Raw genomic sequence first — 15,800 nt, 5'->3', positions numbered from 1 at the left:
CCGCCCCCCGCCCTTCACTTCCGTTGGCCTGAGGGAGACCGACCCCCTCCTTCCTCCCCCCCTTCCAACCCCCAAGGTCGCGGGTTCGAGTCCCGCCCCCGGCTGCCGTGCGGGGTGCGGGGCTGTGGCGTTGGGTATTTGTGGGGTGCGTGGGGACACGCCGAGCCCTCGGCACGCAGCGACCTGTCATGCGTCGTCCCCCACCCTGGCCACAGCGCTGTCACCTGCGAGCGGCAGCGCATGGGGCATCATCTTGGTGCAATGCCCTGATTCCCCCTGGGGCAGGATTTGGCCGCTGGAGCCGGGCGAGCGGCTTTGTGAGCCCCTCAGTGGGGTCACACAGCTCGGAGTAGGTCTTCGGACCTGTCCTGGTGCTCCCCTAGGGGCTCCAGACTCAAAAATCCTCATGGTTTGCCCCCACAGGGCGCCCAGCAGGCCAGGAGGGAGGCCCCTGCACCCCTCAGGGCGTGAGGCGCCCGGTTTGTCTGTGGAGAAACACCCAGAGAGATCCAGGGCACAGCCGGGACCGTGTGGGGTGGGCACGGGGCAGGGACGGGGCCGTTGGTGGGTCTGGCGTGAGGCCTGGTGGAGCATGGCGTCACTTGGGGGCTTGGTACAGGCACGGGTTTTCCCTGCCTGCCCCTCATCGGGAGCCTCGTGCCTTCCTCCTCCTCCTCCTCCCTCACCGAGGGGTCTCGGCTCTGCTGGCGGGGCAGCGCGGTGAAATCCAAATCCGTAAATCCTCACGGCGTTACAAAACATGCCTTGTGTAAGCCCCTTCGTTCCTGGCCACCCCCCCCCCCCCCCAAATCCCCAGCGCTGCAGGAGCGCGGCCAAGCCCCGGGCTCTCAATGGGCTCCTGTCTTCCCTCCCCGCGACGCCAGGCAGCGGCTGGAGGAACCACGGGGCTGCAAAAAGCAGCCGTGCATGGCACCGTCCTCATCCTGACCCCAAAAGCCTGGCCGAAGGGAGAGCTAAGGCTGGAAGAGCTCCCCAGCGCCCAGCAGCCTGGGCACAAGGTGATGTGGACACCCCAAAAAGCCTCGTGTCGCTGTCCCCAGATCGCCCCCCTGGCTCTGCCCAGCTCGGTGTGTGCAGCATGGACCCAGGGGGGGCTGCCCTCGAGTTCCCAAAGCAGCCAAGCACCAGGATCACCGGGATCACCCGTGATCCCTGTCCCCTGGCTGTCCCCTCCTTGTGCGGGATGCCACCAGTGAGCCTCCACGCTGGGGCTGTCCCCTCACCGCATCCCGGGCACACCGCGCAGGACCAGCCACCATTTGAGGACACTGTTTGCCCACATATTTTTATTTTAAAATCAAATAAACGCTGCTTTGCAGGGAGGTGGTGGCAGAGAAGGAAAGGACATGGGTGCATCCGCACCTGCCCCACAAGCACCCCTGCCGAACTCACCCCATGCTCTCTCCAGGCGCTTGCAGAGCTGGGGGCAGAGGCGGGGGGTGGCACGCTGCCCACCCCCGGCCCCACGCTAATGAGGGAGTTACACAATGAGAAGCTTTTATACTTCGTTAATCGGGCCCAGCATCCCGCCCCTTCGTACACCCGGCCTGCAGCCCTCCTGCTCCGTCTTTCCCTCTCCTCATCTGCCTTTTGTAAGGTTTTAATGGGGTTTCCTGCCTGGTTTGCACGGACTTAATTATAAAGCTGCAGCGAGTTGATGCCTTGTGACGGCCTAATCCCAACCCGGTGACTCTACAAAGCTTTCTCCTGGCTTTCTTGCTGCTCCACTCCGGCCTCGCTGCCCAGCTGCCCGGCTCCACTCCGGCACTCCCAGCCTCGTGCAGCGACCCTCTGCAGGCGATTCGGTTTTCCCTGTCCCTGGTGAGTATGGGGGACGTTTTGTATCTGAAATACTTTGCATCAGGCCCCGTAGCCCAGCCCTCCTCGACCTGGCACCTCCAGGGCTGGGGTTGCTTGCCGTGCCTCAAAAAAGGGGGTGCTGGTGGGGGAGCCCGTGGGAGGTGTTGGGACAAGCGGGGCTCTGCAGCCCGGCAGGGACATCTCTGGGCTGCACTGGGAAGATGCTGAGGGGCTTGGGGTCTGGTGTCACAGCTGGGGACGGGCTCTGGAGCTGCAGGGGCTCCGGTGTCTGTCAGACATCGTGGGGACAGCGTGCCAGGAATGAAAGGCAACAGGGTGGGCAGGGAAGGCAGCTCTGTGTTAAGAGGAGGAGGTGGGAGCATTGCCTGAGGTCGTTCTGCATCGCCCTCAATGACTCAAGCCTTGGAGCGGTGCAGGAAGAGCCCAAGGGCCAAGGGGAGCGTTTGGGGAGCAGGAGGACACCCCATTCCCGCAAACATCCCCAAACCACCAGCTCAGCAGGGCCGTGGCAGCGCTGGGCCATCCTGCAGGGACTCCTCAGAGCAGCACGATGTCGCTTGGCACCCACAGGGCAGCAGGACCCGCACCTTGTGTGCTGCTTGGGGCATGTTGCTCTAGCCAGGTCTTTGGGAGCACTTGGTGCTCCCCGCACTGCTCTGGATGTGGTCGGAGGTGACACCGTGCTGGAGGAGCTCACGGGGCCGTGGGTCCCCATGACCCATGGGTGATCCTGCCCACAGCCCCCCACAAAAATGCAGACCCAGAAAAAAAACACGCTGAAGGTGTCAGATGACCAATACCCACGTATTTAATCTGCTTTTGCAAACAGCCCTGGTGTTTCTCAAACACTCTCAGCTTCCCCCAGGCAGTGACACGGGCAGTGGGCAATGGAGCTGAGGGCGCTGTGCCCGCAGGGTACCCACCTCCACCCCAGTGCAGCGGGATCAGGGCAGGAGGGACAGGGGCACCGGGGGCTGCAGGGGCTTCAGATCCTCGTGGTAATTCCTCCTCCTCTCTTCCAGTGTCCTGCAGCTGATAAAGGCTAAAGGAAGACATGTCTGCTGTTGTGAGTACTGCCCACCCCCGGGCTCTGAGCAGCCCCTCCATGCAGCACTGGGCTGCGGCACCCCTCGCCCTTCCGTGTCCCCTGGGGTGCAGCCCAGAGGGACCCGCACAGCGCTGGGGCTGTCCCCAGCCTCGTGGGGCTGGCGGGCAGGGAGGTGGGGGGCCGTGAGCGGAGGATTCATCAGCCTCCCATCCTCTCCTCGCCCCCAGACGGGCACCTTCCGCATCGTCTCGGAGGAGGAGCAGGCCCTGCGCACCAAGCTGGAGCGCCTCACCACCAAGGACCACGGCCCCGTTTTTGGGAGGTGCCAGCAAATCCCCCCGCACACCCTGCAGAAGGTGAGGCACAGCCCCCCGGGGACCTGCTGGGAGCGGGGCAGGACAGGCAGGGGGGGACCTGCAGTCAGCGGCACCGCGTCCGGCTGCTTTTCTGTGCCAAAATGCACGCCGGGGTGCTCAGGCAGCGGGGATGGTGCTGGGTCCGGTGGCTCCGCGGGTGGCTCAGGGTCCCCCGGGGCGTTGTGAGGATGCTGAGGGCCCTTCCCTGCTCCCCCCAGGCAAAGGACGAGCTGAACGAGACCGAGGAGCAGAGGGAGGCGGCGGTGAGGGCGCTGCGGGAGCTGGTGCAGGAGCGGGCCGGCAGCGAGGACGTCTGCAAGGCGGTGGCCGAGAAGATGCAGGGCAAGGACGACTCCTTCTTCCTCCGCTTCATCCGCGCCCGCAAGTTCGACGTCCACAGGGCCTACGACCTGCTGAAAGGTGGGGGCTGTGGTGCTGGGTGGGGATGGGTGCCCTGATCCCCCTCTGCCCCTTCCCAGACAGGCAGGGCACTGGAGAGAGCATCAGCAGCAAAAGGCAAGGCTGGAGGTCTCTGCACGCATCCTGATGCGTTTTGTGCATGGTGCCTGGTGGGCTCAGCACCCCTGGGACCGCTCCAGGGCAGGGGGGGCTTGTGGCACCCCCTCCCCACACCAGGGGTGGCACACAGGGACGGACGGGGAGCAAGGAGGCAGCCCGGAGTTGGCCATGGGCTTTGTCCTGCCTGGCTCCGCTCTGCTCTCCTTTGTGTCTGCCGGGTGGATAATGAGTTGTAATTATCAGCGCTGGCTCGCGGATGAGCAGTTTTGTTCACCCCCATTTTCCCAGCACGTTTCTACGTTTCGTGCCTGCGGGGTGCCAGGGGAGGGGAGCTGGGGCGGGGAGCTCACCCCGTGCTCTGCTGGCTTCCCGAGGACGGGCAAGCAGCTTCTGTCTCCCTGCAGGCTACGTGAACTTCCGCCAGCAGTACCCCGAGCTTTTCGACAACCTGACCCCCGAGGCTGTGCGCAGCACCATCGAGGCGGGCTACCCCGGCATCCTGGCCAGCAGGGACAAGTACGGCCGGGTGGTGATGCTCTTCAACATCGAGAACTGGGACTACGAGGAGATCACCTTCGACGAGGTCAGCAGGCCTGTTTTTGGGGTTGTTCCACTCAGTCTGAGCACAGCACCCGTTAGACACACGCATACATGTGGGCACTCACACCCTCTGGCTGTCCGGGTTTAAGTAAAACTCTGAATTTATCCTGGTCCGTCCTAAAGAGCTCCCCTTCTTTCCTCCTGATGTGGTGCAGGTTGCAGGGCACAGGGTGTGCATCTCCCAGCCCAGATAACTCACGGGGTGAAGGGGGGCACCACAGCGCTAAATCGGGGGGCTTTAGAAAAGCAGGACCCGCAGGGCAAAGGAGGAAATGGAGGCACAGAGCATGGAAAGGGCTTCTTGGCAAAGAAGCCTCCAGGCACGTGATCACAAGTTCTGGAGTTAAGCAGATCCAGCCTAACGCTCCATGGGACTGCTCCAGGGAACATCCTGGGGTCTAAGGGAGGTGAGACCTTGCTGTCACACTAACAGCAGACCCTGCTGTCCCTCCTCCCATCCAGATCCTTCGTGCCTACTGCGTTATCTTGGAGAAGCTGCTGGAAAACGAAGAGACCCAGATCAACGGGTTCTGCATCATTGAAAACTTCAAGGGCTTCACCATGCAGCAGGCGTCAGGGATCAAACCTTCCGAGCTCAAGAAGATGGTGGACATGCTACAGGTGAGGTGGAAGAGAACGTGCCCGGGGCTAGCAGGGGGGTTGGACTGCCGTTGTGGAGAGGCTGTTCCCCATCACATGCTCCTTCCCTTGCTTGTTAATTGGCTTAATCCTGCAAGACGGATGCAGAAGCCGAGGACATTTGGCTCTGCCCAGGGCGAGAGGACAGCAGAGATGTGGTCTCTCTTGTGGGATGGGAGCAGTAAGCCATCTGGGAGGCTCTGCGGCTTCCCTGCTGCTCCTGGGACTGGGCTGGCTCAACCTCTGGGTCAGAACAAAAGAGGGAGCACGGGAGGGAGAACGGGAGGCTGGGGAAGGGGCGCGGAGGCAGTGTGGGGTTTCTGTTGCTGCCCACCTCCTCTCCTGGCTCTACGTGGCCAGCACGGTCTGTAACTGGCCCCGTCTGGGTTTGGCATCCTAGGACTCCTTCCCAGCACGCTTCAAGGCCGTGCACTTCATCCACCAGCCTTGGTACTTCACCACGACCTACAACGTGGTCAAACCGTTCCTGAAAAGCAAACTGCTGGAGAGGGTGAGTGCGGGAAGGGGACCCAGGGGAAATGGCTGGGTAAAGCTGAGCAGATGGGGAAATCTGTCGCCTTCTGCATGCCCAGCCTGTGGGGACATGGGGACGAGGTGGAAGAGCCAGGGGCTGCTGCTGGCTCCCCCGGGAAGGGGCAAGCCTCCAGCTAGGCACGGCTGCGGTTGCGCCGATGAGAAAGGAGGGCAGCCCTCGCATCACTGCTGGTGTCCCTCAGCCGCCTCTGTCACGTGTAGGGTCTCTGCTCTCTGCTGAGGGTCGCTCCTCTCTTGCCAGGTCTTTGTGCATGGCGAGGAGCTGGAGTCCTTCTACCAGGAGATCGACGCCGACATCCTGCCGGCAGACTTCGGTGGCAACCTGCCCAAGTATGATGGCAAAGCAACTGCAGAGAAACTCTTTGGGCCCTGCATCGAAGCTGAAGACACGGCTCTCTAAGGCGGGGTCCGCTCCCCTTCCCCCGTAACATAGGCTCAGAGGTGGTCCCCTAACCCCAACCACCTCCTTCCCGTAGCGTTGGTTGAGTGACTGCTTGGAACGAGGCGCTCCGGGTGCATTGCCCCGTGCCTGTCCCCATCCCCAGACCCGGCAGCCCTGTCCCTCCTGGAATAGGGTCCTTTCCTTGGGAGCCAGCAGAGGAAGCTGGCCACCAGTCTGCTCCTGCAAAAAAAAAGGGGGCACGGGGGAGTGACCATGCTGGGAAGGGGGGGTGGTGACAGCAAGGAAGAATTCCCTTTGTCCCTTTGCCCCAAGCACACCGCAGGGGTTCGGATGCAGGTAGGACGTGCCTTGCTCTGCTTCAGCCTTAGCCTTTACTTCTGCGGGGCAGTGCAGCCGGAGAGGGGCTCCACGGCCAGCCCTGCGCACCTGCAGCGGGGCACTGGGGAGCCCCTGGGGTGGCTTCAGCTGGAGGGGAAGCAGCGCAAGCAGGGGGGACAGGCAGGAGAGTGCGGGTAACGCAGCCGCAGCCGGAGGCCATCACAGCAGGAGGCCCCTGCCAGGGGCTGGCTGAAAGGTGTACGCAGAGAAATAAAGACATGTTTAACAGCAGAGCTCCTGGGTCCCTCGTGGCACACGGCAAGGGACAGGGGGAAGCTTTTGGGCACAGGCACTGGCTGCACAGCTCTGTTAGGAGGCGTGGAGCGGCAGCCCTGATGTGAACAGGCCTCTTGGCACAGAGGCCAAGGAACCGTCCTTCTCCATCCTCCCTGCATCCCAAACCAGGGTTCTCCTTCCGCTGGACCAAGACCCCCAGTTCTGTCCTCTGCTCTAGCCAGAGAAAACAGCCTAAAAGATGCAAGGAACCCTAGCAGAGGCCCAGATGGAGCTGACTACCTAATCCTCACTCTGTCAGGCAGTCAGGGAGAAAGAACAGCAGCCACTGAGGGTCAGAGATGAATTTTAACCACAGGACAGTGAAAGATGAGCAGATCTTGCCCTCGCAAATCCCCTGAAAGCCTTAACACAGCCGCCTCTCCCAGCACTGCATCTGAGAAGGAGCTCAGATCAAAGCTGTCCACATCAGAAAAGCCCCAGGAAGAGCAGCCGGGGAGGAGGAGGAGGGCACGAGAGCTGCTCAGGACCAGCGAGGGGTGGCAGCGCTGCTGGTCTGGAGTCAGCACAGGGCAGGTGATGGCACGGGGAGGAGGAGGAAGCAGCCCCCTCCCGGGGAGAGCACTGCGCCCTGGTTTATAGCTAGAAGCTCATCCAAGGAGCCCATCAGGTGCCTGTTCCCAGCCCATCTTCTCACGTGGCCACCAGCCCTGAGAGCAGCAGGGCTCGGAGAGGAGCAAGCGGCCGTTCCCTGCCCAGGACTCGACGCTTACCTCCTCCTCTGCCGACCTGGTAGCGCGGCGTGCCCCCTCCTCCCTGGCCCCCAGCCCCGCAGCCACACACCAGCGCCTTTCATTAGCAAAGCGGAGGACCAGAGCCCCATCCAGAGCCGGAGGGTGCTGACAAGAGCTGCATTCATCAGGGCACTGGCTCAGGCTCAAACCAAACAGGACGTTGGCTGCGAAGCCGCCGGGAGGACGGGGCCTGTCTGGGCAGAGGGCTGGGTGAAATCCTTTTTCTCCAGCCTCAGCAGCGCCGCCGATTCGCTGAGCACCACAGACGGCTGCAACCCCAGCCTGATCTGCACCAACCTTGTGCGAAGGCCCCGAAGAAGGCTGAAAGGCGCCTCTTTGCTCCGCTTGGCTCCTCGCTGTGCCGAGCTCCCTGCAGGGCCAGCAACCAGCCACAGCAGCCCCAGGGAAGCCACGCGCGACAACCACTGCAGCCATCGGGCCACTGAAAAACACAACAGCCCGGCTTGCTCGGGGCGCAAAGCAATCAGACCTCCTTTGGGGAAAGAAAAAGCAACTAGGAAAGGCTTGAGCATTACTTGTGCTTGCAACACGTGCTGGAAGGGAAGGCAGGGAGAAGATAAACTCACAGCTAGCTCCCCACGCTCGGTCTCGGGGCAGGCTGAGCCACCAGCCTGTGAACAAAGCAGCCACCAGCTGCTAATAAAGCCACGCATGGCTTTGCTCAGGGGACAGCTAGACACCCCATGCTTAGCTACTGCTCGAGCCAGGGCAATTATTTGAGATGCTCCCATCTATATACATATTTATATAGGAGTGGCAGAGCTTCTCCCCAAGGCAGGGAAGAAGAGTGCAAGCTTGAGGCTTCTGTCTCAAAGGCGGCAGCCACCCACACCTCCTGGAACAATCGGCTCCCCTGCATTTACCTCCAGAGGAGCCAAGAAGTGGTCAGAAACCCAGAGGCAGGACTAGAGTTCATGACATGGGAATTACTGACAAGGGTTTTTCCTGCCTGGGAGACAGGAGAGGGAGCAGCAAGGCAGCTCCTGCTTTCGTGTACACCACAGGGACACGTGGACAGCCCTTCTCTGAGGTACTCGTGTTTTAGACCACTAATGAACAGAAGCCTTAACATCAAACACTAAATTCACATTTAAGGGCTAGGGCCAAAGGATTCCTCCAGTTCCTCCTTGAGCTAATCCAAATCCTGTGACTGAGGGAAGGTGTTCAGATACCCAGCTGCATTTTGGTGAAGATGACCTTGTTGGCCCAATATGTTCCCACATCAGACAATCCTTTCCTCACTGCAGACAAAACAAGAAGGTAGGGCTGCTTTACCTGTCAAGAACAACAGCTGGACTTTCCCACCCAATAACACTGGACGCAGCACTCCACGTAGCACTGACTTCAATAAGTCCTTTATTTTTAAATAAAGAAATCCCACTGAATCAAAGATAACAAAATTACATTTTGTTGTGCAATGACTTCCATTTTACACCACACAGAAGAACAAAAATTAAAAGAAAAATCAAAGACACTTTAATATATATTTATATATATAATTTTAAAGGTAAACATCAGCAGATATAGAAAAATTGCATTGCTAGTTGCAAATCATCTCCCCTGTAGCTGTCAGCTTCAGAGAATCTGACTCAGAACGTGGCAGCAGGGAGGGTATCTCGGTATACACGCTTTTTCAGGGCAGCATTTAGAGATTGTTCCAGAGGATAATTTTGCCAATTTGAGAATATATCCTTAATGAACCGCACTGCTCACCAAGAACATCAGATGTCACTCAGCCTGTTCTAACACAGCTGCAGCAACAACATGAGAAGGGCACAGGTCTGCCTTCCTCAGGTCTCCACACACCTCTTCAACTTGGCATCTCCAGAGAAAGGGCCCCTCTTGCAAAGAGGTTATCGCTTTCTCAAAAAGGATTTCTCATCATTGGGAAACTGGGACAAGTTGTCAGGAATGAGAAAACACGTTCCTTTGGAAAGCTGCTGACGTGGGCTAAGCAGTAGTGTTTGGTTACATGAAATACACTTTTCATTGTTATTATTTTTAAAGACATCCCAGTTGGCAGGAGCCACAGAAGGGTCAGCATCCCAGGAGAGCTATAATAGAGAGCTCACAAGGAAATTCTGCATCTAATCAAAGCTCTTGCATGACTGCAGGCAGGCGACGCAAGCTCGTCATTCAGACAAAAGCAAAAAGGCTTTGTGTTGAGCCACTCGTGGCATCAGGCTCCTTGCTGGTATTAAAGTCACCTGCGTTAGGCAAGGCCATGGGGTGAGAAGGAGAAACATGATCTTTATCCACAGGGGATGCAGGGCTGGAGCTTTTGGAGAGTGTTATCAGACAGACTTGGAGAAGGTTGTTCAATACCAGCAGATCCAACCAGATAAATGCTGCCCTGGATTGCAGTGTTTTTGTCCATTGATTAACCAGAAAAAAATACAAGAATACAGATGTTTGAAATGCAATAGTTCAGGATAATCCCAGAAACCTTTCCACCGCAGTGTGGAAAGCCGGCAGCTGCTTTGACTCACTGATGGCACTTGTGCCTGAGCTTCCCTACCAGCTGAGAGAAGTCCAGGCTGGTGTAAGAGACTACTAGCAATAAAAGGGTGCAGGTACAAGGCACCCCCCTCCTCAGGTCTGGGTAGCTCTGAGGCGTTCTAAGCTGGTAGACAATTCAGGAAGTCCTCACACCACGAAGAGCTGTTTGCTTTTTTGCCTAGAACTAGAAGCCCTGAAGGAGACCCTGCTTTGAATCACCGTGGCTCTGGGATCTACCCAACTGACAGAGCTGCCAAAGGGCTAAGGACACGTGGAGCACGACTTGACACGATGCTTTTCACAACAAATGACTTACACACACGGCACAAGACTAGGGCCTTTTCTGGTCTTTTTGAAAAAGGCTGTGAAGAATTTCAATAACCTCTGGAGAAGCATAATATTTCTAAAAAAAAAACCTTGGAAGCAAACCAGGTGACTGAGCCATTCAGCAATTAATTCTTGAAGTTACCACTCTGCTCTTTTGTTTGAGATGTAGCCCCTTACACAATTCACCTCCAGCTCCGTTGCTGAAGAGTCAGACACAAGAACTTGGGGATCATAAGGTAACAAGTCACATATTAAGCAAACCTTCCCTCTGACTCAATCCCTATGGCTAGAGGCAAATTTGAGGAACAGAGCTGAAAAGTGATCCACTGCTTACATACATTGCTATTTTAAGCCTTAAAATAGACCATCTAGTTGTAGGCTGCCCACAAAGGTCCTTTAAGTCAGCACACGCTTGTACAGTGTACATTGCCAGAGGGGTCTCACTGCTTGGTGTATGAGAAATCCTTTACTAAAAAGCAAAGCCCAAAAGCTCTGACAGAGCTGTTGCTGAAGTCTCTAGATATGCTGATGTCAAGGGAGGAGGAGAAAAGGGCAAGGCACCACGTGTCAAAGGGCTGAGGTCTAGGAACTTGTGACAGACCCAGGACAGATGACACACAGGTAGCTTGGCTAAATTCAGTACTGGAGATAATAGTTCTTAACATCTCTGCTTAATGCCCCGTCTTTGTAACCTGCACCTTCATAAAACAGGAACTGCAGAAAAACGGTCAGGACAAGACTGCTGGGAGGTTCAAGTGTCTGTCCTTACAGTGCAACTATTACACTGTTGACCCATTTGAAAACACCTTCGATTTAGAATCTAACCAAGGGATCATTAAACATGCTGGCAGATCTGGTGTCGTGGAAGCTGCAAGTTCCTTGTGGTCCATAAGAGCAAGTCCCAGCTGCTCACCTCCAAGTTTCAGGTGTCTCCAGACACTGACGAAGATGGTTGGACCAGCCTAACCACCAAAAAGTAACAGTTCTGCAACTTGCTATCTGATTGAGACGGTCCTTGGGGTTTACGTTTGAGTGTTACTTTTACATACAGTGATGAGGAAGAGGGGTGTCTACTACATGAAAACAAATGAAGCTCTGCTAATGCCTTTTCTAATCCCAGTTTGAAACTAAACAGAGCTCATGACAGATTCATCATGCTGTAGTCCTGAACTGCACTACCAGGCTATACTGTAACGGGCTAGAAGCACACACTTCAACCACCTCACGTGTCTTCGCAAGAGATGAAAACACTGCTCCACCTCTACGATCTAAAAGTTCATATTGCATGTGAAGACCATCTGCCGACATCACAAAACCAGTATTACCTTATTCTGGGAGAGAAAAGCATTTCAGGTAAGGATTGGACAAAGTCCCTTCCTGCTTGTGGTACTGGCACTAGGTATCAGCTGCCAATCTGTCAGCAGCAGTATTTAACACATGATTCCTTTTTTGAAGGTCTCTAGATAACATGCACTGCAGCTTCACTTCCTCCTCTCCTGCTTCCTTGAGATCTCAAAATTGCTGCTGCAGGTTTGACAACATGAGTTGCTTTAAAAGCAGCACATTGGGTGGGATGGGGAGAACAGATTTTTACTGCTTCTGTCTACAATAAGGTTAGTAAGGTGACTCTCGGGTTCTGGAACCCTTGCACAACCAAGCTATGACAAAGCTCTTCCTCCCCAAACAGACTAGAATTAGTTGGTCAAGCCACAAGCGGTTTAAACAGCTGTAGATGCAAGTGCAAAAACAGGTCAAAGGAGCAGGACAGACTCCTACTACTTCTCTAGTTGAGTTTCAGAAAGTCCATAGCATTGGCACTTCTGAAATAGGAAGGCTCATGAGTTATAGGGCAGGAAGATATAGTATTTCTTGAAAAAAACTCAAACACTAGACCAAAATCCCTATTTGATTAGACAAAGCTCTTGCTGCTTTGAGAATTGCCCAGCTGCTCACCTCATTTTTTTTTAGGAAAGATTTGCTTTAAAAAGTCACTGATTGACCATCTACTATAGCAAAGTCAGTTTGAAATAAAGGTACACTTGAGAAGGTAACTTCCTCGTATCTCAGAAACAGGAAATGTTTCAAAACCCGGTCTGTCAAGAACAGTTCTTACAAAAAGGAATGAGGAAAAGTTCTTCAATAAAAACCTTCCCAGTTCCTCTGAAAGTGGAGCTTTACTCTGGCATGTCTTGGCCAAAAAGCAGTTTGCTCCCCAGCCCCAACTCAGAAGCAAGCAAACGCCAGCTCTGCCTCAACATTCACTTTCCAGACAGCAGCCAACCACCGTTGTCTCACTTTCAACTTCCCTGCCTGGGGCAGCCAACAGCTGAACTGCTTCTGCAAGTTTGGGGTCCTGGGAGGGAGGCAGAACTTCAGCCACGTGGGGAGCTGGGCAGGGAGCCCCTGCTTTTGAGGAACTTTGAGGAAATCCGAGAAAGGACGGTATTCTGATCTCCAAGGAGGCTTGATGCACACTGTCCTTCCTTCATAGTTACATGTTGGGTCATATGATGAGCTCCTCACCTCAACAGTGGGATCACTACCAAGGGAAGCTTCTGTTCCCCTAAACCTGTTCGGAGTTGATACTCACAGCACAGTAAAGCTGGACTGAAGCAGGACATGAAGCATGTTTAAAAGACCACGAGAAGAGCAGCTTTGCTTCCTCAAGGCAGACAGCCGTGACCTGTGAAGCTGCAGATGTAGTATGCCATGAGAACTGAGACACGTCTAAAGTTGTGACCCACTGGAGATAAAAAAACACATACCCTACACACCTAAATTCATACTGTGGCTAGTTGATGCATACAAATGTTGTTTACACTCCAGTTCTGTTGAAATGAGAATACATGTACATCACATCCAGGAAAAACTGCATGAGCAGCTATTTAAGCAAAACTCCGAATGTCTTGTATGACAGATTTTAGTGATATACAGGTGCACTATGAATGAGAGAACAACAACACAAAGACAAGATATCCATCAGTTAAGAATATCCTTGCTAACTGATGCCCTAAAATAGTTCTTAAGGAACAGCCACAAGCACGGCCAAGTACTGCTACAGCTTTACTTGGCCACGTCTCTGTCTTTGAGGAACAAAAGGAAACCTGGATTTATTTACTAACACGGACAACGCGCAGATACCCACAGTTCATTCTAGCAGGCTGCGGTGTCTGGCCTAAGGCAAACTGAAAGGAATTTCCTGATATGATAATGCACCTTTGCTACAATAGTTAATTATTGCTTTATTAAAATGAAAAGCTACCTCTGCAACCTACTGAATGAAGTTCAGGGACAGGGCAGTCCAGAAGGCTTGTTCCCCTGCATTACCACACTGAAGTCTTGCAGCTTGTTTCACCCTTCAACTATAAACTGAAGTGCCTGGCACACAAACCAAGGCTAAAGCAATAAAGTGCTCGCTGGATGCAGGAAGTGTGACAGGAAAAGAACTTCACTGACACTGGGACAAAGAAGTCTCAAGGGTGGATTAATGAGACTACAATATTGACAGAGCAAATAGAAAAAAAAAAGATTGTGACCACAAAAATTCAGTTTCCAGATTGTCATGGGGCAACTTTCCTACCAGGGGACAGACTAGAGCCCTTAATAACCACCTCGGCCATAACAGCCACTTGAGGCATCGCTCCTGCAAGGTGCTTTCGCACTTCACTTTGCACATTACAACTAGAAGAGGATGTCTGGGCATGTAGAAAGGAATTCACGTGAGGAGCCCAATGTCTTACTGGAGCCAGTAAAATCCTGCAGCATTTACACAGATACAGAAGTAGTTAGTCAAAGGTATTTTAGTTGCACAGGGCTAGACCCATCAAGTTCCCACCAACTGTAAGGCAAGTCATGTCTGAAAACCATTCAATGTTTTGAAAATTAAGGACGAGAATTTTGGTATAATCTACCCTGACGGAAGGGGAGTAAATCTAGATATATTCCCCCCCACCCTACAATTTAATCCCTAACAGAGTACATAACTATGAAATATTCTTAAAATATACTGAGCTCACAAAAAGATCCTGCAGATTCTAAATCACTGGTTTCCATTCGGAAGCCAGAGCCAATTTTAAAAAGCCCTGGGTCAAACAAGAAATCCAGTACTAAAAACATGACTACGTTTAAAAAAGAGGCAAATATGACAAGGTGACTGGTCTGGTCTTGGTGTGAGAATATGGTTACAGAGAAACATTAACTGGTATTATCAGCCCGCAGCTTTTCTTTACCTGGAGTCCCAGCGTAAAGATACCCCAACCCACAGATATCTGAAGCATGGAAAAGTTAAGCATTTTCAAAGTGATTGACTTGTGTAACTGCACTCCCAGGAAGTAAAACACTCCCTTAAGATGGTGTAAGATTAGGACTCCACTGACAGTCAAGCATCTGTTTTTCCAAGCCACTATTTAGTGGCTCATGGACTGAACCACTCACTGGCCTGTGGCTTGGTACAGGGTTTTTCCAGCACAGGGACTGAAAAGGTCAGTTACCTCGTCATCTACACCTCAACAAATGCTTCAGATCAAGTTTTTGACCAACAGGTGAAAGGCTTTTGGCATCTGAAACTTCTGTTACATCAAAACAAACTGTCTTTAGCTCAATTACCCTGTAACAAGTCACAGTCAGAATCTAGTTCTTCAAGCAGAGCAGTAAATTACAAACCCAAGTGACTATATAAGCAAAGATCCTCTGACCAGACATTAACCTCTGTTTTAACTCCACTTCAGAGGGAAACATTGTGATCAAACCCCAGCCATAGGATATCAAGGAGAATGGAAACCTGAAGCAGCAGGTGAGGGAACAAAGAGTTCCCAAAGGGGGAGATATACTGAAGTGATCCAGAGTCTTTGGGTCAATTACTCCTGGCCAGATACCGCCTGCTCTGTGTCTGAGCAATGAGACTTTGTCTTCTCCCACTGGCAGATGGCATTGGCATACTGCACCACGAGCTTATCCATCCAGGTAAGAGGTTCTGGGAATAGTACAGACCCCTCGAAAAAGCCCAGGTGACCTCCGTGAAGGGGCAGCACGTGCATGACATTTTCCCGTTTCTCTGTAAAACAGAAGGAAGCGCACAGTTCCACAAGGTTAGCGATTTGGAGCTGAGAACTAAACCACCTTAAATTGTGATAATCAACTCGATCCTTGGCATAGGGCCTGAACCAAAAGGAGCAATCCCATGATGGAAGCAGAAGTGTGCTGACAAAGGCCACAGCTAATATGAAGTCAAAAGCACATAACCTTACAACTTCACAGAACAAGATGGTCAACAGGAACCAGGCTGCCCACGAAGTGCTGCTGGCTGGGCCCTTATGGCAATACAGGTCACATCCTTCCATCTCTCTTAACTCACGTACACTGGAACTAGGACTGTTAGCATGATGTTGAGCTGCACCAAAGCCCTGGCATTGTATTATCCACTTTGTTCTACATACAGCAGGAAAAATCCCTGTGCTTGCATCTGTCTGGAAGCAGCTGTAGATGAATCCTCTGCTCATAGCTTTCAACAAGAAAAAGAACGAACCCAGCTTTCCTCCCTGTGCACCATTTGTGCAGAGAAACAGCAACTGGCTCGCTCTTCTGAG

General features: G+C 53.7%; 2 protein-coding genes across 7 annotated transcripts in view; one reads left to right on the top strand and one right to left on the bottom strand.

The window, feature by feature from the left end:
• The first annotated feature begins 125 nt into the window (after nucleotides 1-125).
• RLBP1 (retinaldehyde binding protein 1) lies at nucleotides 126-9,764 on the top strand. 3 transcript variants are annotated; one of them, XM_083849817.1, is made up of 8 exons: nucleotides 126-1,842; nucleotides 2,865-2,908; nucleotides 3,118-3,246; nucleotides 3,465-3,666; nucleotides 4,170-4,348; nucleotides 4,828-4,986; nucleotides 5,405-5,515; nucleotides 5,801-9,764. In XM_083849817.1, the coding sequence occupies exons 2-8, from the start codon at nucleotides 2,897-2,899 to the stop codon at nucleotides 5,957-5,959; spliced, it is 951 nt and encodes a 316-aa protein (XP_083705943.1). In that variant the 5' UTR covers nucleotides 126-1,842; nucleotides 2,865-2,896; the 3' UTR covers nucleotides 5,960-9,764. The 3 variants fall into 3 exon arrangements, with proteins under 3 accessions (XP_083705943.1, XP_083705941.1, XP_083705942.1); XM_083849815.1 differs by lacking the exons at nucleotides 5,405-5,515; nucleotides 5,801-9,764 and having other exon boundaries at nucleotides 4,828-5,388; XM_083849816.1 differs by lacking the exons at nucleotides 126-1,842; nucleotides 5,405-5,515; nucleotides 5,801-9,764 and having other exon boundaries at nucleotides 2,148-2,908; nucleotides 4,828-5,388.
• The window catches only part of ABHD2 (abhydrolase domain containing 2, acylglycerol lipase), a 40,063-nt gene continuing 32,991 nt past the window's right edge, over nucleotides 8,729-15,800 (bottom strand). For all 4 annotated transcript variants that reach the window (XM_083849814.1, XM_083849811.1, XM_083849812.1 and 1 more), the window contains one exon: nucleotides 8,729-15,268. In XM_083849814.1, the coding sequence (XP_083705940.1) occupies nucleotides 15,072-15,268 (197 nt within the window). In that variant the 3' untranslated portion in view covers nucleotides 8,729-15,071. The remainder of the gene's footprint in view (nucleotides 15,269-15,800) is intronic.

This window comes from Anser anser, assembly GCF_964211835.1.
Source record: "Anser anser genome assembly, chromosome: 10".
Classification (NCBI taxonomy): domain Eukaryota; kingdom Metazoa; phylum Chordata; class Aves; order Anseriformes; family Anatidae; genus Anser; species Anser anser.
Note: the sequence above shows the minus strand (reverse complement) of the source record. Positions and strands in the feature narration are given on the sequence as shown.

What these genes read in the sequence shown, in the direction of transcription:
- RLBP1 (XM_083849815.1), top strand. An exon ending in CCCCGCACACCCTGCAGAAG is followed by an intron (nt 3,247 to 3,464) that starts GTGAGGCACAGC and finishes TGCTCCCCCCAG; the next exon opens with GCAAAGGACGAGCTGAACGA. An exon ending in AGGAGATCACCTTCGACGAG is followed by an intron (nt 4,349 to 4,827) that starts GTCAGCAGGCCT and finishes CCTCCCATCCAG; the next exon opens with ATCCTTCGTGCCTACTGCGT.